At 43.0% G+C, this 23286-nt stretch overlaps 1 protein-coding gene across 5 annotated transcripts in view; it reads right to left on the bottom strand.

The window, feature by feature from the left end:
* The window catches only part of BCAS1 (brain enriched myelin associated protein 1), a 53119-nt gene that overhangs the window by 12060 nt on the left and 17773 nt on the right, over positions 1-23286 (bottom strand). For 4 of the 5 annotated variants that reach the window (XM_081196227.1, XM_081196229.1, XM_081196231.1 and 1 more), the window contains exons 5-8: positions 10545-10721; positions 7080-7124; positions 3551-3685; positions 1224-1259 (exon numbers count right to left, since the gene is read on the bottom strand). In XM_081196227.1, the coding sequence (XP_081052353.1) occupies positions 1224-1259; positions 3551-3685; positions 7080-7124; positions 10545-10721 (393 nt within the window). The remainder of the gene's footprint in view (positions 1-1223; positions 1260-3550; positions 3686-7079; positions 7125-10544; positions 10722-23286) is intronic. The other variant, XM_081196230.1, reaches the window with a different exon arrangement.

The raw sequence follows: 23286 nt of genomic DNA, 5'->3' as shown, positions 1-23286 counted from the left end.
ACATTAAGCTCAAGCTCAACACACATTTAAAGCACATGGCTTCCCCCAAAGAACCGTGGGAACAATAGTTTCTTAACGGTGCTGGGAACTGTAGTTCTGTGATGGAGAAACTGCAGTTCTCAGGATTCTTGGACGGGGAGAGTAATGTGTGCTGAATGTGTTTTCAAAAAGTGGGGGGGGGAATAATGAGGATGGGGGGAAAGAGACAAGATAACATGGCACAACTATAGCTTATGAAAGAGCATCCATTCCTACATTTTTATGCATACCCTGTGCATTATGGCAGCCTTCCCCAATTTAGTGCCCTCTAAAAGCTATGGTTTTCCCAGTAGTGATGTATGGAAGTGAAAGCTGGACCATAAAGAAGGCTGATCGCCGAAGAATTGATGCTTTTGAATTATGGTGCTGGAGAAGACTCTTGAGAGTCCCATGGACCGCAAGAAGATCAAACGTATCCATTCTTAAGGAAATTAGCCCTGAGTGCTCACTGGAAGGACAGATCATGAAGCTGAGGCTCCAATACTTTGGCCACCTCATGAGAAGAGAAGACTCCCTGGAAAAGTCCCTGATGTTGGGAAAGATGGAGGGCACAAGGAGAAGGGGACGACAGAGGACGAGATGGTTGGATAGTGTTCTTGAAGCTACCAGCATTAGTTTGACCAAACTGCGGGAGGCAGTGGAAGACAGAAGTGCCTGGCGTGCTCTGGTCCATGGGGTCACGAAGAGTCGGACACGACTAAACGACTAAACAACAAAGATGTTTTGGATTACAATTCCTAGCATGGCAGCACTGGCTGATACTGCTGAGAGCTGTAGTACAAAACATCTGGAGAGTACCAGTTGTGGAAGGCTGGGTTATAGCATGGGCGAAGAGGAAATGACTTTTATAGGAAATGACTGTTAAAGTCACATTTTGGGCACATGATGGCTCTCTATACATTTGGACACTTAAGATATTGTAACCAAATTCTACATGGTGGATCCTGAGATCAAAGAGCACGTTTTTGTCTATTTTGATACAACTGGATGCCATTTTGAATCAAGAGCTGTTCTGCACTGATTTTAACCACTAGTTTCAAAATGGCACTGATTTTTCTTTTAAAGTTAGTTGAATTCCTGAGCAATGCCAGGTACGAGGCTGTTAGCTCTCTATTAATCTGAAACTTGTAGAAATGTTCTTTGCAACTGGAAACTCATGAATGCTTTTCAACAATGTTACTCACTTTGGTATTTGCTGCCTGCTGGGCATCTTTCTTTGCCTAAAAGAAGAGGAAATACACAACACAAGTCATTTGGGGCTATGTCAGATTAAAACTGCAGAGTGGAAGGAAAGTAGGACCTTTTTCTGCCTCCCCACTTCCAGCTATTCTCTGAAGACTGAAGAAGAGACCCTTTTAAGAATATTAGGGGGGTGGGCAGGGGAAGGACTAGACCATGTGAAAAATGAACATAATATTTTAACTGCAGTTCTTTCATTTTCAGCTTTGTATTCTTGTTATTAAAAAGTGTGCCTAGATATTTTGTTGTTGTTCAAAGTGACAGTCATTGCAACTGATCCTGTTCCACCATAAATTCCTTGTGAAAGTGACCATTTTTGAAAACATAGTATGCATTCATAACTTCCATTGTAAATTTCTCATACAGTGGTACCTTGGGTTACATACGCTTCAGGTTACAGACTTGGCTAACCCAGAAATAATACCTTGGGTTAAGAACTTTGATTCAGGATGAGAACAGAAATCGTGCTCCTATGGCACGGCAGCAGCAGGAGGCCCCATTAGCTAAAGTGGTGCTTCAGGTTAAGAACAGTTTCAGGTTAAGAACAGACCTCCGGAACGAATTAAGTACTTAACCCGAGGTACCACTGTATACAATAATGACCTCCTCATGTAATCCCAATGCACCAATGAACCTGTATCCAGCTTTAGTATTTATGTTATTTTGGTTGTTTTTTTTAGAAAACATACTTTTGGTTGAAATTAGTATTAACATTAAGACCTGAAAAACAATGTTTCCCTGGTTCAGAAGGTGACCATGGTTTTAAGGAAGAATGTGCTGGCTTCAGAAGATATGAGGTACAGGGACAACAGGAAGCAAGACTGGCAGCTCCTGTTCACTGTGCCACTTTATAAAGTTCAGCGTGAAGTTTGCACATCTCCCTCTGGGAAAAGATGCACGTCTTGCTGAAGTGTGAGCGTGCATCTATCAATGTATATATTTAATTAGCAAAATGTACTATTAAGCAGCCTTTCCCCAGCTTGATCCTCGTGTCTACTCAGACATACTTACCCCTGAACTACCTGATATTTATTTCTTTTTAAGCACGGTTAGGGCTGGAGCCTCAAAACTTTTCTCTTGACCCTAAATAGGATCTTGTAGTTACAACTTCTATAGCTCATCCCTCTTCAGGTGAATGTGTGGATCTTTCCTTTTCAAATACAGCAACCGATACGATACTTTCGTTTCAGAGCAGCCTAAGTGCCTTTCCCAGTACCATTCTATTCCAAATCAATGCACTTATTATGTAATCCCCTCTACTCCCAAAAATTCCATGTGGGTGTCTGAGTGGAATTTCTGCACTTAAAAATTAACTTCATTTTCCATCCACAGCTCAAGGGTCTTTGTCTATATGCATTCCTCAGGATAGAATGCTCCCATTCTTTTCCGCCAAACAAAAATATTGATACTTAATACTGAATAATAATACGTTGACGTGGTTTTGGCTACGATTCTGTACTAATACAAATTCTACGATTCTTCAAAATTAGCCATGCATTCATTCTGGGTCTTTACTGCTGAATTGTGGCTACTACTTTGCTTTACAAGTGTGAGGGAGTTGCAGGGAACCAGCTGTCTACAGTTATCTGAAGAGTTATCCTAAAGGAGCAAGATTGTAGCTTGAGGGTACTCTTGGATTCGTCATTGTCACTGGAGGCGCAAGTGGCCGCTATGGTGTGGAATGCTTCTTACGAGTGGAGAGCACATTCAAATTTCCCCCTTTCACTGATGGGAGTTATATAGAATTCTGTTATTCTATATTTCAGTTTTACAGTTTTACAGTGCTGGTTCAGTAGCTTTCTGGAGCTTCAAGACTGCTAGAAAGAGACACCACAAATAGCACAACCACTGTGCCACCTACCTGTTGCAGGATCGTTAACATAATGGCACGTGAAATTCTCTGAATGCTTTACATGCAGGTAGGTGTAATTTTAATAGTCTCTTTTAGACTTCATTGTTTGTCAGATCGAACCTCAGGTTAAAGGCAGCCAGGGCATTGTTAGTGAGAGGGAGTTATTAACACAACTGGGGAAATGGTCATTATGAATTGGTTAGAGGGTTTTCCTTCCTGAACCCTGAATTCACAGATGTTGCTTAAGGGGTTGGTTTCCAGACTCTAAAACGCTCAAGATGTCTTCTTTCTCCCTCCCCACTAAGCCGGATTTTGCCCTTCAGGGAGTCTGTTCCTTGCAGTTTTTCATTCTGCGTCAACAAAGCGAAGACTCATCTGCTGCCATTCAGGGTTCCATTTTTGTTAGTCTCCAATACCAACCTTATGCCTAAACAGTTTGCTAAATGTACTGTGTCCTAATCTGGGGCTGTCTGGCTTCTTTTTCTTGGTGCCTTTCACATGGGAATCAGCCGCCGTCTTCTCAGAAAGCTGCCCGCCAAGGCCTGTTTGAGATCCCTTTTGGGCGACATCATTCAAAGCTGAGTCTCCACTGCAGGCTCTGTTGTCCTTTCGCTCACAACATTTATTTACTTAGCAAGATATATATATATATATATATACCGCTTAATCAAAGAAATATATCTATGGCAGAGGTTTGCAGAACAGCGTAAAATACTCATTTTTAAAAAGCTTTTAAAAAGGGCAGGTAACAACAGTATCAAAATATGGATAAAAATCAGCAGCTCTCTTAACCCCCCCCCCAAATGTACATAATACAATTACACATCCTGTTAAAAAGGTAAAGGGACCCCTGACCATTAGGTCCAATCGTGGCCGACTCTGGGGTTGCGGCACTCATCTCGCTTTATTGGCCGAGGGAGCCAGCGTACAGCTTTCGGGTCATGTGGTCAGCATGACTAAGCCACTTCTGGCAAACCAGAGCAATGCATGGAAATACCGTTTACCTTCCTGCCGCAGTGGTACCTATTTATGTACTTGCACTTTGATGTGCTTTCAAACTGCTAGGTTGGCAGGAGCAGGGACTGAGCAACAGGCACTCACCCTAACAAAAAACGCTTTTTAGCAGTGTTGAGTACAACCTAGGCCAAATATTAACAGGCAGGGAGTTCAAGAAAATAGGTTCTGCACACTCAAAAATCAATTGCTTACAAGTGCAGAACAAATCTTTTGTGACACTTGTAAATGTGCCTATGCATGAGAAGAATTATATGCACTAGAATGTCATAAAATAGTTCCCATATCTACACATCTCTCCAATGTAAAGGACTCTGCATTTCACTTATTTAAGAATTATCTCACTGTCTCTCCCCCAAAACATTCTTGTGGCTTAGGCTGGTGAGCCTCTAATTCAGCCCCCTCCCTGGTCACCCCCCTTAGCAGCCCTGCTCCTCAGCGCTTTTGCCTGACTGGAATGTGTCCTTGAACTGTGATAGTGTTTCTTGTTTGCCTGGGTGGAAAACAGAGAGAGATGAATTTCTGAAGAAACGTCTGGCTGGAACGCAGCCCACTGAATAAAGTCAAGAGTTACATCTATCGGCCTACTTTTTAAAATTTCATTACATTGGGCCCCACATACAAGTGTCATGTGTTTCCCAGAAGGCTGCCCATGAAGAAACGTGGCCTTTAGGATTAAAAATGCCCCTTACCCTTGTGTTAAGGTAAATCATACAGCAGGGGGGGAAATCACTATTATAACCAGTACTGCATAAGCACACCATTCTGTGTGCTAGTCAAACCTTCAGCCTTCATGGAACCCTTTCAAATATTGATTCATCTGCTGAGAAACACCTACATCTTTGGGGTGTCACAGAACATTTGGCAAAGACATAAAATAATAATAATAATAATAATAATAATAATAATAATAATAATAATAATAATTTATTATTTATACTCCGCCCATCTGGCTGGGCTTCCCCAGCCACTCTGGACGGCTTCCAAAAGAATATTAAAATACTATAATACATCAAACATTAAAAGCTTCCCTAAACAGGGCTGCCTTCAGATGTCTTCTAAAAGCCTGGTAGTTGTTGTTCTCTTTGACATCTGGTGGGAGGGCGTTCATAAAAGGTACATGCTGAGCTTTGCAGCAGTCCTGGATGAGCGCAACTTAGAATACGTGTTTTGAATGATGTGTGCTGCACTCCTGAGCATAGCTGTCAATGTTTCCCTTTTCTTGTGAGGAAACCTATTTGTAATAAGGGAATTTCCCTTAAAAAAAAGGGAAACGTTGACAGCTATGCTCCTGAGCCACTGCTTCTCATCATGGAGGGCCAAGAAGGTGGCAGACACACAAAGATGCTTCCTTTCCTACATAATGTCCCAAGTCCTGCAACCCCCAAACAACTGGGCGCTTGCCATTGGTATCATGATGCTCCTCAAGAAAGGCTGCTCAGAAGCAATATACAGTGGTACCTCGCAAGACGAATGCCTCGCAAGACAAAAAACTCGCTAGACGAAAGGTTTTTCCGTTTTTGATTTGCCTCGCAAGACGAAATTTCCCTATGGGCTTGCTTCGCAAGACGAAAACGTCTCGCGGCTTTGTTTCCTTTGTCTAAAAACAAAGACATGTTTTGTTTATAAAGTTAATTTATAAGACATGTTTTGTTTATAAAGTTAATTTATTTTCCCTTCAATTTTTGAACTGCTCTTTACAGTATGTGTGACTTTAAAGAGCAGTTAATAAACTGTTGTTGTACCAAATTTGGCTTTGTTTCGACTTTTTTTGACCATAGGAACGCATTAATTGATTTTCAATGCATTCCTATGGGATTTCGTGATTCGCAAGACGAAAAATTCGCTAGACGACAAAAATTGCGGAACGAATTAATTTCGTCTTGCGGGGCACCACTGTACTATAATTGGGAGTCTCCTACTGCTTATGCAAACTGGTCCTTCTGCCAAGGATAGTCATATGCTGTAGGGAGCTTTCTGATTTTTCTTTAGTCTGTTTAACTTTCTGCTTAGGAGTAATAGTCTAGAAGACAGATGTCTTGTGGACCACTGTACTCTCCAGAAAATGATCTAGGGGCCAAGAACAGCCAGTTTCCCAATAAAGTTGGTGCCACCTAGTGGTAAAGACCTCCTAGTTATTAAGCGTGTGCTCAGGCATAACATTATACATAAAAAGGTAAATTGATATATTGCAGAAATGCACCATTATATGCAGAATTTAGTTTTCTGCCGTCAATGAACATGTTCAAAACCAATTGCATAAATGTGTCAAATTGCCAAAGAAATATTGAATATCAAAATCTGGGTTCTTAATAGGCTGGGGCTCCAGCTTGGTAAGAGAAGTGCTGAAACAGGCAAACAACAAATCAGTTCTAAGGGCCATTTCATACATTGAACATAAAAAAGCAACTCCCCCCCCCCCACACACCCGCAACAGGGAGTTGCAGCACACCTTAGTTTTCTCACACATGAACCTATATGAGACAGGTACTCTCAAATATATATTTGCCAATTTACATTATTGGCATGCACCTAAACACCCTCTGCCCAGGTATAGTCCTTAAAAATGTAGCAACCCCACTCAGCTAGGAATCAGGTTGACCTTGGGCTAGTCACTGTATCTCAGTGTGAGCTACATGACAAGGTTGTTGTAGAGATAAAACAAGGCAGTGATTTGGTATGCTACCCAGAGTACCTTGAAATAAAGGTGGCATGAAAAGCAATAAGTCAGATAAATAAATTGCAGTAACCAATAACACAGGTCTTTAATATTGCCTGACATCAAATCAAATGCAATTATTTGCAATGTAGGTTGGGTTGTGCATGCATGTGTGAGCCAGTCCCAAAGTACACATTAAGCCAGTTTAGAAAAGTATCCCAAGAAAAGGAGGAGGGGTCTATATTGAACTTATATTGCCAGGATCCAATCACTCACCTTGTCCTCAGTGTCACCTTTGGAATCGGCTTTGCTTGGAGATACCTTTCAATTCAAGAAAAGAAAACAACCCATGAAATGTGCAATATTCAAAACAGACCAAACTCTTGACATGAATTGAATGAGAATTTAGCTGGAAGAAAAACATTAAGTGTGCAAATTTTAAACTGGGATAGCTCAGCACATGAGATTCCTAATCTCAGGGTCATGAGATTGAGCCCCACGCTAGGCGAAAGATTCCTGCATTGCTGGGGGTTGGACTGTATGACCCTAGTGGTTCCTTCCAATTCTATGGAGGAGGATTGGACAAAGGCAAATGGTGTTCGAATGCAGAGACAGACTTGTGTTAAGCACTGGAAAGAACAGCCTAATTGTAAAAGTAATTCAAAGCTAGAACAAGCTACCTAGGGAGATTGTGAGGTATTTTTCAAAGGCAAATTAAATGGGCATCTGTCAGCATGAAGACAAGATTGTAGAGCACCCTCCCCGCATAGAAAGCTGAAAGGGGTAAGATGGAACCATAGTGTCAGGAAACTGCCATCAGCTCAGAGGCATGAAGTGGAAGGGCAGTTGTGTTATAGGGAACCTCTGAAAATCTTGCGAAGCAATTCCTCTTCTGGCGAGGAGGAAAGCCCCACCTCCAGTGGAGAGGAGGTGGTGGGACCAGGGGGTGCTAGGGAGAGCCTCAACACCGAGCCTGAGCAAACCGGAGAGGAGGGAAGTACCCCTTTGCCAGCGCCCACTCGGCGCAGGGAGGGGAGGAGAAGGTTGGGGGGTCACACGACTGTTATGCTGGGGGAGGTACAAGGACTGACCACTCCCAGATTCTGCTAGCGACTGAGCCAGACATGAACTTACGACGCTCTTCACTGTAAATAGTTTGCACTAAGAATAAAGCCTGGAAAAGACAGGTCGGAGTCTTGCCTGTTTGCTCTCGAGCAACCACACCAGCACCTGACACATAGGATTGTAAAGTTGGAAGGGACCCAAAGGGTTTTGTAGCTCAGCTCTCTGCAATGCAGGAATCCCAGTTACAGAATCCTAGCTGTAAATGATAGAGCCATCATGGCTTGTGGTGTGCCCACTCTTCTTTCCCGTTATGCTGTTCCAAGAATGCAAGAACATAAGTGCTCTGTTGGGTCAGGCCAAAGCCTGCCTGCCAGTCTGGCTCAGTGTTCCCTCGGCAGCCAATCTGATGGTTCTGCAAGCCTGCAAGCAGGGCAAGGCAAGGCAAGGCAGGAGTGCAACAGAACTCTCCCCAGCAACTAGGATTTAGAGGCATGCTGCTCCTGTTACTAGAGGCAATGGATTGTCTAGTAGCCACTGATAGCCTTACTGCATTCTCCCTGAATTTGTCTAATCCGCTTTTAAAGCCATCCAAATGGGCAGTCGTCACTACATCCGATTCCATAGTCTTAACTATGTGTTGTGTTCTCTCTCGCCTGCTCTGATTCCCCCATCACCATTCAGCATCAATGATTCCAGTATTGTGAGAAAGGGAGAAAAACTTATCTGTCCACTCTCGCCACACCTTGTGTAATGTTACACACCTCTATCAGGTCCCCTCTTAACCACATTTTGCCTGCTAAAACTGCATAGCCCCAAATGTTGTACCCTTGCAGCTGCTCCAGCCCCTCGATCATTTTGGTTGTCCTTTTCTAGCTTGATGATCTTCTTTTAGTGCTGTAGTGGCCATAACTGTACACAATTTTTCAAGTTTTCCATTGCCTCTAGCCATGTATATTTAGTTAGGCTTAAAAAAAAAAATTGCAAAGCTTGTTTCACCAGCAGTTAAGCAATCACAGGCAATAGTGATTTCCTAGACCAAGTATGATAGCAATCCTTTGCTTGCTGACTTTGGAGTAAGCCCCACAGACCTCAATGGGACATATGTCTAAATAAACATACTGTTGTGAGTTTTGAAGGGACAGGGTTAGGCCGTATGCCCAAGTCCCTTCTAATTTTTGAATCCAGCAAGGATTCAATTGTTGGAATAGCCAGGCCACCTTCTTGGTGTGTTAAGAACCCTATCTGCTTTTGCATCCGGCCACCCCATGGTGAACCAGTGCACTACTTTGAACACAATATTTTTGTGGCAAATGCTGCCTGCAACTAAATTGATTAATACTTAAAAAGCAGACAAAGACAAAGTGCATGTTAGGAAAGTTAAAGTTCCTTGGTAACATTTCCTGTCATATTGCAGAGATGTTTTATTAGATTTATTACACAACCCTATGCATTTTTATTCCTAAACCAGTCCCCTAGTCCTCCGTAAATGAAAACAAGTTCCATTGAGCTCAATGGACCTTCTCTCCGAATAAAGATGTCTGTGATTCCTCTGTTAATTTAGCTTTCCTTCTCCTTCCACAACATCAGAACAATTTTCCAAGGCATCGTCCACACTTCCACTTTTCCCGTGCCTTGAAAGCACAGGTCCAAGTGGTTTTCCATTTGTCCCATGCTTTCTAGACGCTGTTCAGAGTGGTTTTGCCTTTGCTCTACTGCTTTCCCCCTGGAAAACCTGCTCTTTGGCACTAAATCAGAACAAATGGAAATCTGCAGAAAATCCAGTTGCCATTTGTTCTGATTCAGTGCTAAAGAGCAGGTTTTCAGTGCTAAAGAGCATGGATTTTCTCGGGGGAAAGCAGTGGGGCAAAGGGAAGTGTAGATAACAAATGGTTTTAATCTGACCTTCACAGCTAATGAATAAAACATCCCCATGCACACATAAGATATATTTTTTTCTAGTTAAATGACATTTCAAAATTCAGGTAGAGTAGCTAAATGCAAAAGAGGGCAGGGCTCCTGCTTCTTAGGTAATTGTGTAGGAGTTTCAACAGGTGTAGCTTGCATAATAAGCTACACCCACAGAAATGCCCTCTCCTATACATCTATTAAAAGTGCTGAATTACCATCATTTTTTGCATCTAGCTACACGACAAATAAATTGCTTTCTGCCTCGGTCAACAACACCTGATACTCATTCTATTGAATATATCGGTTTTGGTTTTTCTCACTTTCTTGTTTTTCTAGTCTTAAGTTCAGTTCTCCGTGTTTCCACATCAGTTTGCAGTTTTGTTTTTGTTTTGTGATCCCCCTCCCCTCCATTTGCACTTTTTGTATGCAGTTGTGCCCAATATACCCATGTCTGAAAAGCATTTTTTGTATTTTCACTGCTGTATGCATTTTTGTACACATTGCTTGGATTCATGTAGTGTTTCCCAATGTGCAAATGAAATAAATTTGCCTTTAAATGCACACTAAATTGAATCCCCTGCCCCACATACATTGTTTGCAATCATTTCACTTTGCAGCTTTGACTGTGTTAGTTTGTGCTGCCCATGTGATGCAAAGCACCTCTTCCCTCCTAAATGTCTCTCTGTAACCGCGGGGCAGCAATTTTATCTTACAACAATTCATACATACACCAATTCCATTCAGATAAAATGATGGCAAAAATCTTACCAAGGTTTTAAAGAAACTCATGATGACAGAGTCAGAGTTGTTATAGTCTGTCCCAGCTGCTGCTGTCTTAACGTTCTCTGGCTTTACGTCTCCTTGAGCAAGATCCTCAGCAGCCAAGCAATTGACACCTGCTGAATCCGGCTGCAGAGTGTTTTGATTGCACTCATCTATTACGTCCTGTATAAAAAGGGAGCACAATTCGGTCAGTTCCTCGCTTGTTGAATGCCCAGTAGAAGATTGTAAAAGTAGCCTGTTTGCCACTTGCATCATGTTGCTCTCTGAGCCACAATCCTAATTCCATCCATATTTCTTCAGCCTACATATCCAGAACAATTGGGCATTTATGCAAGCCCCGTCTAATATATGCAGCATTTGCCGTTGGCCGGGGGAACATTGTTCCAAACCAGAGAGAATAGCAAATACAAGAAGCCAGGTTGCATATGGGACGCAATCTCCATTTCTGTTCAGTGCAGCTGAACACTGAATAGCAAGCAACACATGTCTGCGGCTTTGATCTCTGAATTCTTTACTGTCAGTTCACACCACATACAGTTTACTCGTGCTCAGTTTACTATTCTTTTCCAGGAAGGCAGACACACACACACACACACACACACACACACACACACACACACACATTGTGCAAGTTCAGGTTTGTTGGCTTATCTGTTTAAAACCAGCTAAAAAAAATCAATGTTGCTTACTTGAGGAGAGGGACAAGGATTCTAAATCTCTGGTGAAGTCCATTAGCGGATGAGCTCAGGGGAATGTACCTTCAAGGTTGGAACACCATAGCTCAGTGGCAGAGTATCTGCCTTGAGTGAAGAAGGTCTCAGGTACAACCCTGGCATCTCCAGGTAAACTCTCCTGACTGAAATTCTGGAGAGCTGCTGTCAGTTAGTGTAGACAATACTGCAATATTTATTTATTTAAAGTATTTATTTACTTTGTTTATTTAAAGTAAATATAATTCTCTCTCTCTCTCTCTCTCTCTCTATATATATATATATATACAGTGGTACCTCGCAAGACGAATGCCTCGCAAGACAAAAAACTCGCTAGACGAAAGGTTTTTCCGTTTTCGATTTGCCTCGCAAGATGAAATTTCCCTATGGGCTTGCTTCGCAAGACGAAAACGTCTCGCGGCTTTGTTTCCTTTGTCTAAAAACAAAGACATGTTTTGTTTATAAAGTTAATTTATTTTCCCTTCAATTTTTGAACTGCTCTTTACAGTATGTGTGACTTTAAAGAGCAGTTAATAAACTGTTGTTGTACCAAATTTGGCTTTGTTTGGACTTTTTTTGACCATAGGAACGCATTAATTGATTTTCAATGCATTCCTATGGGATTTCGTGATTCGCAAGACGAAAAATTCGCTAGACGACAAAAATTGCGGAACGAATTAATTTCGTCTTGCGGGGCACCACTGTATATATATCAGATATACACAGTGGCAGAGCATTCCCAAATGCATTTCCTTACATTTCTATTTCTTCCACTATGGAACCCAAAGTGGTCCACATACACAGATCAGACCTACCTAGCTTCAGTAAGGTGGTGGTCTCACGTGCCTACAGGCCATAAGAACGTTCACAAAACACTCTCTTCAAAATCCTTGTTCTCATTCCTGCAGACATGCAGTGCAGTCTTAAACACGATTACTTGGGATTTCCATTGGACTTACTCCCCTTGAAGTGTGCTTTGGGTTACACTCTTAATAGCAAAATACTCTTTGTTTCTACCACAAAGTAGTTCCCTCTGTGATCAGTGGGGCTTATCCCAGGGTAAAAAGGAACACAAGGAGATTCCTGTGCCAAGCCATTAGTCTATCTAGCTTCTTATTGTCCATGTTGATTAGCAATGGCTCGCTACAGTTTCTGAAAGGAGACGTTTTCAGCCCTACATGGAGATATTGAGGATTGAACCTGGGACCCTCTGCATGCATAACAAAAACCTCACCACTGAGCTGTGGCCTTCCCCATGCATAGGATTGTACCCTAATGCTGTGATCCTAAGAACAGGTTCTTGGGATTAAGTCCCATTGAGCTAAATGGTGCTTACATCTGCTTAGACACAATGCATTGTAAATGAATAAAGCTCATTTTAGGATCCTTGTTATGGGAGGAACTTGCTTCCTTAGAGTGGGTACAAAAACAGTCTCCCCTAATGCTCTCAGAAGAACAGAACTGAACAACCGAGAAAGCTGTTTTAGTATTTTCAGTATATAATTAATGGAATGTATAGACAGTTTTTGCAGAATTCATTATGTGAAAGGCTGGGCTGGATGAATCCCTAGCCGGAATTAAGATTGCCGGAAGAAATATCAACAACCTCAGATATGCAGATGACACAACCTTGATGGCAGAAAGTGAGGAGGAATTAAAGAACCTTTTATTGAGGGTGAAAGAGGAGAGCGCAAAATATGGTCTGAAGCTCAACATCAAAAAAAACGAAGATCATGGCCACTGGTCCCATCACCTCCTGGCAAATAGAAGGGGAAGAAATGGAGGCAGTGAGAGATTTTACTTTCTTGGGCTCCATGATCACTGCAGATGGTGACAGCAGCCACGAAATCAAAAGACACCTGCTTCTTGGGAGAAAAGCAATGACAAACCTAGACAGCATCTTAAAAAGCAGAGACATCACCTTGCCAACAAAGGTCCGTATAGTAAAAGCTATGGTTTTCCCAGTAGTGATGTATGGAAGTGAGAGCTGGACCATAAAGAAGGCTGATCGCCAAAGAATTGATGCTTTTGAATTATGGTGTTGGAGGAGACTCTTGAGAGTTCCATGGACTGCAAGAAGAACAAACCTATCCATTCTTAAGGAAATCATCCCTGAGTGCTCACTGGAAGGACAGATCGTGAAGCTGAGACTCCAATACTTTGGCCACCTCATGAGAAGAGAAGACTCCCTGGAAAAGACCCTGATGTTGGGAAAGATGGAGGGCACAAGGAGAAGGGGACGGCACAGGACGAGATGGTTGGATAGTGTTTTTGAAGCTACCAGCATGAGTTTGACCAAACTGCGGGAGGCAGTGGAAGACAGAAGTGCCTGGCGTGCTCTGGTCCATGGGGTCACAAAGAGTCTCACACGACTAAATGACTAAACAACAACATAGACAGTTTAATCATCCATTAAGTGCAACCTCTGCAGATATATGCTTGACCAAAGAAGTCCAAACAACCTGTGGCAAATCTGTTATTATTATTTTTAAATGAGGTTTCCTCTAGTATATAAGCATGGAGAAACTATATTCCATTTTCTCAGGCCTTAAACATTTGTTTTCTTTAAGAACCTTCTTCTGTCTCTAATTGTAGGCTGGAGGGAGAGTGGCAGTTTTGGCTAGGATCAACCCTGTTTTATTGCAGCTTGCTTTCAAATGGTGTGCAAAGAAATGTACAGCTGATTGACATGATGCACAGAAGCCAAGACACAGTCCAAAGTTCAGTTTTGGCACCTGCTATGCATCCACCCACTCCTCCTCCTTCCGACAATTCTGAATTGATTTCATACCTTCCAGTCATTCAGAGATGAGGAAAGGGGTTCTCTTGCCTGCTTGTAACATTGCTAAAATCTACCTTGTACTGAGTCAGACCATTTGGTCCATTCAGCCAATAATGTCTACACAGAGTGGCAGAGGCTCTCCAGGGATTCAGGCAGGGAAGCTTTTCCAGCCTACCTGGAAATGCTGGAGATTAAATCTTGGACCGTCTACTTGCAAGGCAGATGCTCTACTCTACACATACTTGCAAACACTTTAATATACTCCAAAAGCACTGCCAGACCCTCCCACACCTGCTGTGGTGGGGACAGGGACTTAGACTTCTGCTCATATGCACCACCTTACCTCTGTGACTGAGGGGGTCCAGGGCTGTGCGACATCATTAAGGCATTTGTGCATGATGTTGGTGTACACTGCAGCGTGCTGATGTTGCATGTGCATGCTACATGCTGGTGTGTGGACGCCCCGCAGCATGAGCACATGGCTGCCAAACAAGTTTGGGGGCCCCCTGACCCTCTAACTGAAAATTAGGGGGGTTGGCTCCCATGGCTCCCCACACTTGGTGCCTGTGCTTCTGGTGGTCGCAGTAAGAGAGGAATAATAATAATAATAATAATAATAATAATAATAATAATAATAATAATAATAATAATAATAATAATTTATTTAATAATTTATTATTATTTAAATTTATTATTATATAAATTTATTATTTAATAATTTATTATTTATACCCCACCCATCTTGCTGGGTTACCCCAGCCACTCTGGGCAGCTTCCAATAAAATATTAAAATACAATAGACCATCAAACATTAAAAGCTTCCCTAAACAGGGCTGCCTTCAGATGTCTTCTAAAAGTCTGGTAGTTGCTTTTCTCTTTGACATCTGCTGGGAGGGTGTTCCACAGGGATGGTGCCACTACCGAGAAGGCCCTCTGCCTGGTTTCTCATAGCGAGGGAACTGCCTGAAGGCCCCCGGCCCTGGATCTCAGTGTCCGGACAGAACAATGGGAGTAGAGATGCTCCTTCAGGTATACTGGACCGAGGCCTTTTAGGGCTTTAAATGCGGCACCAACACTTTGAATTGTGCCCAGAAATGTACTGGGAACCAATGTAGGTCTTTCAAGACCGGTGTTATGTGGCCTTGGCAGCTGCTCCAGTCTAGTTGCCGCATTCTGGATTAGTTGTAGTTTTTGAGTCACCTTCAAAGGTAGCCCCACATAGAGTGCATTGCAGTAGTTCTAGCAAGAGATAACTAGAGCATGCACCACTCTGGCAAGAAAGTATGTGGGCAGGTAGGGTCTCAGCCTGCATACCAGATAGAGCTGGTAAACAGCTGCCCTGGACACAGATTTGACCTGTGCCTCCATGGATAGCTGTGAGTCCAAAATGACTCCCAGTCTGTGCACCTGGTCCTTCAGGGGCACAGTTACCCCATTCAGGACCAGGGAGTCCTCCACACCTGCCCACCTCCTGTCCCCCCAAAACAGTACTTCTGTCTTGTCAGGATTCAGCCTCAATCTGTTAGCCGCCATCCATCCTCCAACCGCCTCCAGACACTCACACAGGACCTTCACCGCCTTCACTGGTTCTGATTCGAAAGAGAGTTAGAGCTGGTTATCATCCACATACTGATGAACACCCAGCCCAAACCCCCTGATGATCTCTCCCAGGACAGACAAGAGGAGTGGAGGATCAATGGAGCAAAAAAACAGCATGGATATAGGCTCGGTGCACTTAAAGGAGCAAGCACCATCTCAAGACAAAGACCAGGCATCCATTCATAACCTTTTCTAACTGCAAACAGGGCATCTGGAACCTGCCAAATGCACATGTTCACTTGTGGAAGAATGTATTTTGCTGGCATTGTTGCCAGCTCCATTATGTGGCGACGGCGTTTCTTTTTCTCATTGTACCAGCATGTTATGTAAAAATTCAATCTTTAAGCAATAAAGAGATTTTTTTAAAGAAGAAGAAGAAGAAGACGAAGAAGAAGAAGAAGAAGACAAGGACCTGGTAGCCCTGGGAACATGTCTACCGTATGTTCTACCTCTGTTCTACTGGCAGACAGGACATGACTCCTGTGCTTTTAATAGTTGTGTAGGAGAGGGAATTTAAGCAGGTGTAGCTACACCTGCTGAATTTTCCCTTTTCTACCCAACTATTAGAGGAGCACAGCCTTGTCCTCTTTTGCATATATGACCATCGTACTAGCCAGGTAAACTTTAATTTGGAACCATCACGTGCCCTCAGAACATGGGCTACTAGGCCGCTATCAAGGCTATAGTCAGATGTGAGGATTACTGGGTTGGTTCTCCTGGTTATAATGCTAGTGCTTCTAGTGTTCCTTTTAAACTGTGGTACCTGTTGCATTATGGAACTGTGGCCTTTTGATGGGTATACCTCCATGTCGTGCTAAATTTTAAATGCTAGGATACCGCCCCAAATTTCACCTCAGAAAATTACAGTGCAACTTTCCTGTAATTTTCTGAGTTAATAATGAGGCTGCTAACTTGTTTTTCTTTGTCTCTGGAAACAATTAACATGCAAACAACATGCTAAACATCCACTAGATTCCAAGTTGTTTTTACATCATGTGAAAGATCACATAAAATGTGGAAACTATCAGGTAAGGAAACATCAGAGGGAATTAAGTGCTGTCTGAATGCAGCCCAACTCTTCTAAAGACGTGGGAGATTTTATTCACAGATAGTTTGGCACTAAGAAACATAATAATGCCTTCAAAATCATGATAATGTTCAGATGGCCTTTTGAAATAAGCATATTTTTTAGTTTGTTCCTAAGCTTCTCCTTAGGGTACCCAGTAGTTAGATAAAACCAGCTTTGTATTTGCATAAGTTTTATTTCTTGTTAGTTCTTGTTGCAAATGATGGCACCCAACTGCTACATCCCAAATATTTACACTTTATTCTATTTTTGTGTGCTTGGATGTTTGCCTCTATATAAGAGCAATTTCAGGCATTGCAGTGGGTACATAATAAAGCCAAATCTACTATGAATCTATTTAGTATTTGTAAAATAATAAAAAGGTAATATTGCTTTGGTACATTGCTGAGTTTGTTCTGCCCTCTCTCCTTCCCTCCCCTTCTTATAAAGAATTTATAGAGAATGGTTTACATATTATTTAGAGGGAAACATACATCTGAGTGGGTCAGCTGTGGGTTGGGGACAGAGATTCTTGATATGTGTGAAATTTTGCATGCATGGAATTGCAGTACAACAAAAGTTCTTCTTAGCTTCATGGAAAGTTCATGGAGAAAGGGCCCATTCTCCGGCTGGCATCCAATGTGTTAAATGAATCTGTTTTATTAGGCAAAAGCACAAGATAATGCCTGCTTAATCTCTCCCGCCTACCATTCTGCAAGCTGACCTCCAAAAGTTACACAGAGCAGTTGGCTTGGAATGTCCTAATACGTTGTTTAGAAATGTCGTGTAATAAGAAACTTAATGCAGCGGTCAAGAGCAGCTGCCAAAAAGTAGTGCGAAGGCTTTCCAAGAAAAAATAATGTGCCGTATAGAATGTGCACATTTTTTACCATTCTTCGTCATCATAACAATAACAATAAAGATATAAATGACGCAAGCAAAGCCTGCAGTCATTGTGCCGCACTTGATGCGAATCAAAATGTGATATTGTGATATAAATGAATGTTTAGCAAGAGTCAGCTAATAAAACTGTGGCTTTGCAAGAGAAATAATTGTTTGTGGCTTTAGCAGAAATGTTATAAAGAATTAAGTAAAAATAGATTGTTAATGGACCAAAGTGGAAAATTTAAGGTTAGAATGTCTTAAGTTAAATTTTAGAACGAAAATTGAGAAAGATGGAAAGGACTTGCTGAAATGGCTAATTGAACTAGAATACAAAAAAGGGAGGTGCGAGGAGGTCGATGAAACAAGTATATGAAAGGTAAAGCAGTGTTTCCCAACCGGTGTTCCGCGGCACACTAGTGTGCCGTGAGACATCGGCTGGTGTGCCGTGGGAGGAAGGCGGGCGAGTCGGGCGGTGAGAGGCGGCGGCGGCGGCGAGGATCCGCGTCGAGCCGGGGGCGGCTCCGCGGTGGTGGTGCCGAGCGGCGGGGCAGCGCGCGCAAAAGGGAGGATCGCGAGACAGCGGAGGAGGAGGAGGCCGGCATGTCCGGGCAGCAGCAGCAACAACAGCAGCAGCAACTCCCGCCGCCGCCCCCTCCTCCGCACGCTATCGCCGCCACCACCACAACAGCCGCCGCCGCCTCAGCTGCCCTCGCTCTGCTGCCTCCTCCCACCCCGGCAAGGGGGAGGGAAAAAACTTTCGCTTTTGTGCGTCCCTCCCGGCGTGACGCTGCGCGCTGACGTCACGGGGCGGGGCTTTAATGGTGGTGTGCCGCGAGATTTTTTTCCGGCTAACAGGTGTGCCGTTGCCCAAAAACGTTTGGGAAACACTGAGGTAAAGACATGGAAAGGCTGGATGTGTTTTTAAATGTTTTTGTTCTGTTTTTTCGTTGTTTTATTGTATTTTTTTTTGTTTTTTGTTTTTGTTTTTTTATGTATTGTAAGGTATAGTTTTGTTATGTTTAATTTTCTATTGTTCTTTTTTTCTTTCTGTAATTTTCAAACTCCTAATAAATATCATTATAAAAAAGAGAGAGAGAGAGAGAGAAATAATTGTTTGGCAGCACCTTTATTGGAAAGCAAACATTTTAGCGTCACTTTGACATTCTCCTTTTCCTTCCATGTAGGAAGAAATCTCCCTCCTATATTTTGATTAATTAGATAAATAAACATTAAACTTCCAGGCCAAGCCAGACCAGGGAGGGTAGAGGCAAGTACAGAGAGTTATTCTTACTATTAAATTTGTAGTCCATTCCTCCAAGGAGCTCGGGGGTTGTGCACATGTCTCCCCCACCCCTGCTATTGCTTGTGTAGTTAAGTAGATCTAGCTCAGAGATCCTAGAGGTTGTAGTGAGAAACAGGTTTTGCCATCTCTCAATGGGAGTCAATCAGAACTGAGCCAATTTCTCTTTCCGTATCCTTAATCCATCATCTATATAGCCCTACATCTTAGGGTGTCTTCAGAAGTGCTCATGGTGAACCCGCTGCTGACCCATAGCCCTCCTACCAACAACAACAGCAACAACAAATCCGTTTATTGTGAGGACCATGCCTGTACACAAACATCAACACAACAATAGTCCTACCAATTGGGAAGTAGGTAAGTAGAAAAGGTAAAAAACCCACACTGGCTCTCATAGGGATGAACATTTGTACGCACCCTTAGCCATGGAGACTATATAGGGAAATTGACACACAGAGAACATGAAACTCCTTATTAGACAGACAGACAGACAGACAAGAGCCCTCTTCAGGCAATGCATTAGCCTAGCAGCAAAGGCAGTGTCCTTGCTCCACTGACACCCTCCATTGTGATTTCAGTTGCCTTCCATGAATTGGAAGGCGCAAGTATGGCAATGAGCAGTAGAGGTTACACACTCATACACACTGGTCTTTCCCTCGCATGTATAGCACTAGGCTAACAATGCCTGAAGAAGGCTAGATATATAATATAAAGTCTGCATACATCTCTAAAGACAGCCCCTAACTGGAGATGTATGTGGAGAAAGAAGCCTGAGAGCATTCTGGAAGCCTAAAAGCTTGTTTGTACATCTCTCTGTGTGTGGTAACTTTGACACAACAGGGGCCTAAAAGAGTTATGAACAGAAAGGCTTAGATTTGTGTGCTGAGTGGGTTGGGCTTTGGGGGGTAAGCAGATGACAAATAAGACATCTGTTGGTTTCATAAGCATTTCTGATAAATAAAATTCCTGGCTGAACTGCTGGAGAAAGGCCACAGAGCTATGCAACAGAGTGGGATTCAGTCACATACTGGCAAATTCTGGTTGCGCAACAATGGTTGGCTGGGAGAGCTCGTGCGACAAACCCGCTTCTCCCAAAGACCAGAGTTTCTGCAGTAAGGAAAGTGATGGAGAAATGAACTAGAAAGTGTGAGATAACACTTGCTTCGATTCAACATGATCTAACCTCCCCACAAGCAAATCAGAATGAATGCTCAGTAAACAACCAGCAATGTCTCATCTACCTGCAAACAAAAGCTCAACAAACAGGGGATATGGGAACGCGCTGAGAGAGAGAGAGAGAGAGAGAGAGAGAGAGAGGGAGGGAGAGAGAGAGAGAGAGAGAGAGAGAGATGGCTATTCTGAGGATGGTCATTTCACTATTTGTCCTGTCAGAGCTGCTGAGACATTTTGATGCCTGTGGCAAAAGACAAGATGGCTACCTCTCCCAGTTACAAAAATCCAACCATATTGGCTGCTGAACCTTACTTCAGCACTGGCAACAGAACATCCTCCTTCACCACACCTGAGGGTTCATTTGGAGCAGGCATGTCCAAAGTCCGTTTCTGGGGCTTAATCTGGCCCACCAGCCAATTTAATCTGGCCCCCGTGGCACTATATGCTCTGGGCTAAAAGCTCAACAAGTTTGGTCGGCCCTCACGCATGTTCACTTCATCACATCTGGCCCTCTTTGAAAAAGGTTTGGGCACCCATGATCTAGAGGGTGCATAACAGGCCACAGCTCATACAGCTCCATCCTTCAAAACCTTACCACCAATTCACATCCTCCAGTATCTGCACCCTGAGACTGCCATGTCACTCTGCTTAATGGTCTGGCCCTGCAGTAATATCTCTATCTCTATCTCTATCTCTATCTCTATCTCTATCTCTATCTCTATCTCTATCTATCTCTATCTCTATCTCTATCTCTATCTCTATCTCTATCTCTATCTCTATCTCTATCTCTATCTCTATCTCTCTCTCTCTCTCTCTCTATCTCTATCTCTATCTCTATCTCTATCTCTATCTCTATCTCTATCTATATCTATACAGTGGTGCCTCGCAAGACGAAATTAATCCATTCCGTGAGTCTCTTCGTCTAGCGGTTTTTTCGTCTTGCGAAGCAACTCTATTAGCGGCTTAGCGGATTAGCGCTATTAGCGGTTTAGCGGCTATTAAAGGCTTAGCGGCTATTAAAGGATTAGTGGATTAGCAGCTAAAAGGCTATTAGCGGCTTAGCAGCTTAGAAAAAAGGGGGGAAGCGGAAAAAAATCGGAACACTTGCAAGACGTTTTCATCTTGCAAAGCAAGCCCATAGGGAAAATCGTCTTGCGAAGCAGCTCAAAAACGGAAAACCCTTTCGTCTAGCGGGTTTTCCGTCTTGCGAGGCATTCGTCTTGCGGGGCACCACTGTATCTATATCATCTATAAATAGCATTTCCGTGCACTGCTCTGGTTTCGCCAGAAGTGGCTTAGTCATGCTGGCCAAATGACCCAGAAAAACTGTCTGTGGACAATTGTCAGCTCCCTCCACCAGTAAAGTGAGATGAGCGCCGCAACCCCAGAGTCGTTCGTGACTGGACTTAACTGTCAGGGGTCCTTTACCTTTACCTTTATATCATCTCTATCTTTTTTTGGGGGGGGGTTTATAAAATCTATAGTACAAGGGGTATAGCTGTCAACCTTCGAATTTGAAAATAAGGGATCAGCAGCCTCACCTGTCCCAGGGACAGTCTACGGGATATCTAACAATCTGGGATAGCAGCAGGTAGCAGCAGGAAACGGTGCTGGAATAAGGGAATTTCCCGCAAAAACAAGGGAAGGTTGACAGCTATGACAAGAGGGGGAGTCAGCACTACCCATTTAATTTTTTGTACATACAGAATATTCTGGTTATTATAAAATGTGTATGTGTTAGCATCAGCTCTGCCACTTTGGGTGCGTATAATGAGAAGCTATATGAAGAGCGTGTATTCTTGCCAAGCCCTTTTTTGTTCCCATGAAGAGCACGGCTCACTCAGTGAAACATTTCAGTCACATAATTTACCTTGGCTTGAATAGCGAACGCTTCATCGGTTCATGAATCCTGCCCTTGTTTTAATTATGCAGCTTCCTGAATGTAGTTTTGTGGCGCTTGAAAATAAGGCCATGGTTCAGCCAAACACAGAATGCCTGTGTAGTTCCTGGACTGGAATCTAAAATGGAGGCATCTCTCCCTCTCTCTCTCTCTCTCTCTCTTTCCCTCCCTCTCAGCAATGTTAGTTGTTGTTTGTTGGCATTGTGACATGCGGAAAAAGCTTTGAAGTGATTAAGCTCCCACAGGAGCTATCAGTCATGGCTTACTTAAAGAGTGAAGTGTGCCTGAAGCAAAATCTGGAAAATTATGATTAAATCAAATATTTAGACTTCCAGTAGAAATATCTCATCTGTATACAGTAATCAGACGTTCGGCTTTCTGCCGTCTGTCAGAGGCCAAAGATACCAATTTTATCGAAAGTGTGTTGATTACCACTGAGCTTTTTATTTGAGCCTAATTCTGCCCACCTGAACACTTGTATAAATAAACCACTTCGGAATTAATGGGAAGTCAAATAAGAGCTGCAGATTGCATTTATTTCAGAAGATATGTCTGGAAAAGTAAAGATCTGCCTCATAAAGCTTATAGCTGGATGGCAAAATAAAAATAATTAGCATTTTATAATACTTGGAATTTCAAGTTCTACACACAGTTTTTTTTGAGTAGAATCACAACAAACAAACAACCCCTGCTTCCTATACCTTATCTCAATAACCATATTCTGGCAGTAAGCTCCCTATGCTCCAACTGCTTCTAGTTACCAATAAATATTGCTGTTTTCTGGAATGCATCCATGGAAAATAATTGGGTGATATCTAGCTAAGTCAACAGGCCCATTCTGAACATGGCTCATGTTCGATATCATTCACTGTTGCTATCTTTTGCTCTTTTGTATGCCTTAAGTGGGACGCGGGTGGCGCTGTGGGTTAAACCACTGAGCCTAGGACTTGCCGATCAGAAGGTCGGCGGTTTGAATCCCCGCAACGGGGTGAGCTCCCATTGCTCGGTCCCTGCTCCTGCCAACCTAGCAGTTCAAAAGCACGTCCAAGTGCAAGTAGATAAATAGGTACCACTCCGGTGGGAAGGTAAACGGCGTTTCTGTGTGCTGCTCTGGTTTGCCAGAAGCGGCTTGGTCATGCTGGCCACATGACCCGGAAGCTGTATGCCGGCTCCCTTGGCCAATAAAGCGAGATGAGCGCCGCAACCCCAGAGTTGGCCACGACTGGACCTAATGGTCAGGGGTCCCTTTACCTTTACGCCTTCTTAAAATTTTAGTGCTATAAGGACCAAAGTAAAACGCAAACATTAATTG

This window comes from Podarcis bocagei, assembly GCF_964188305.1.
Source record: "Podarcis bocagei genome assembly, chromosome: 5".
Lineage (NCBI taxonomy): Eukaryota > Metazoa > Chordata > Lepidosauria > Squamata > Lacertidae > Podarcis > Podarcis bocagei.
The sequence above is the reverse complement of the archived record's forward strand: the minus strand, read 5'-3'. Positions and strand labels throughout refer to the sequence as shown.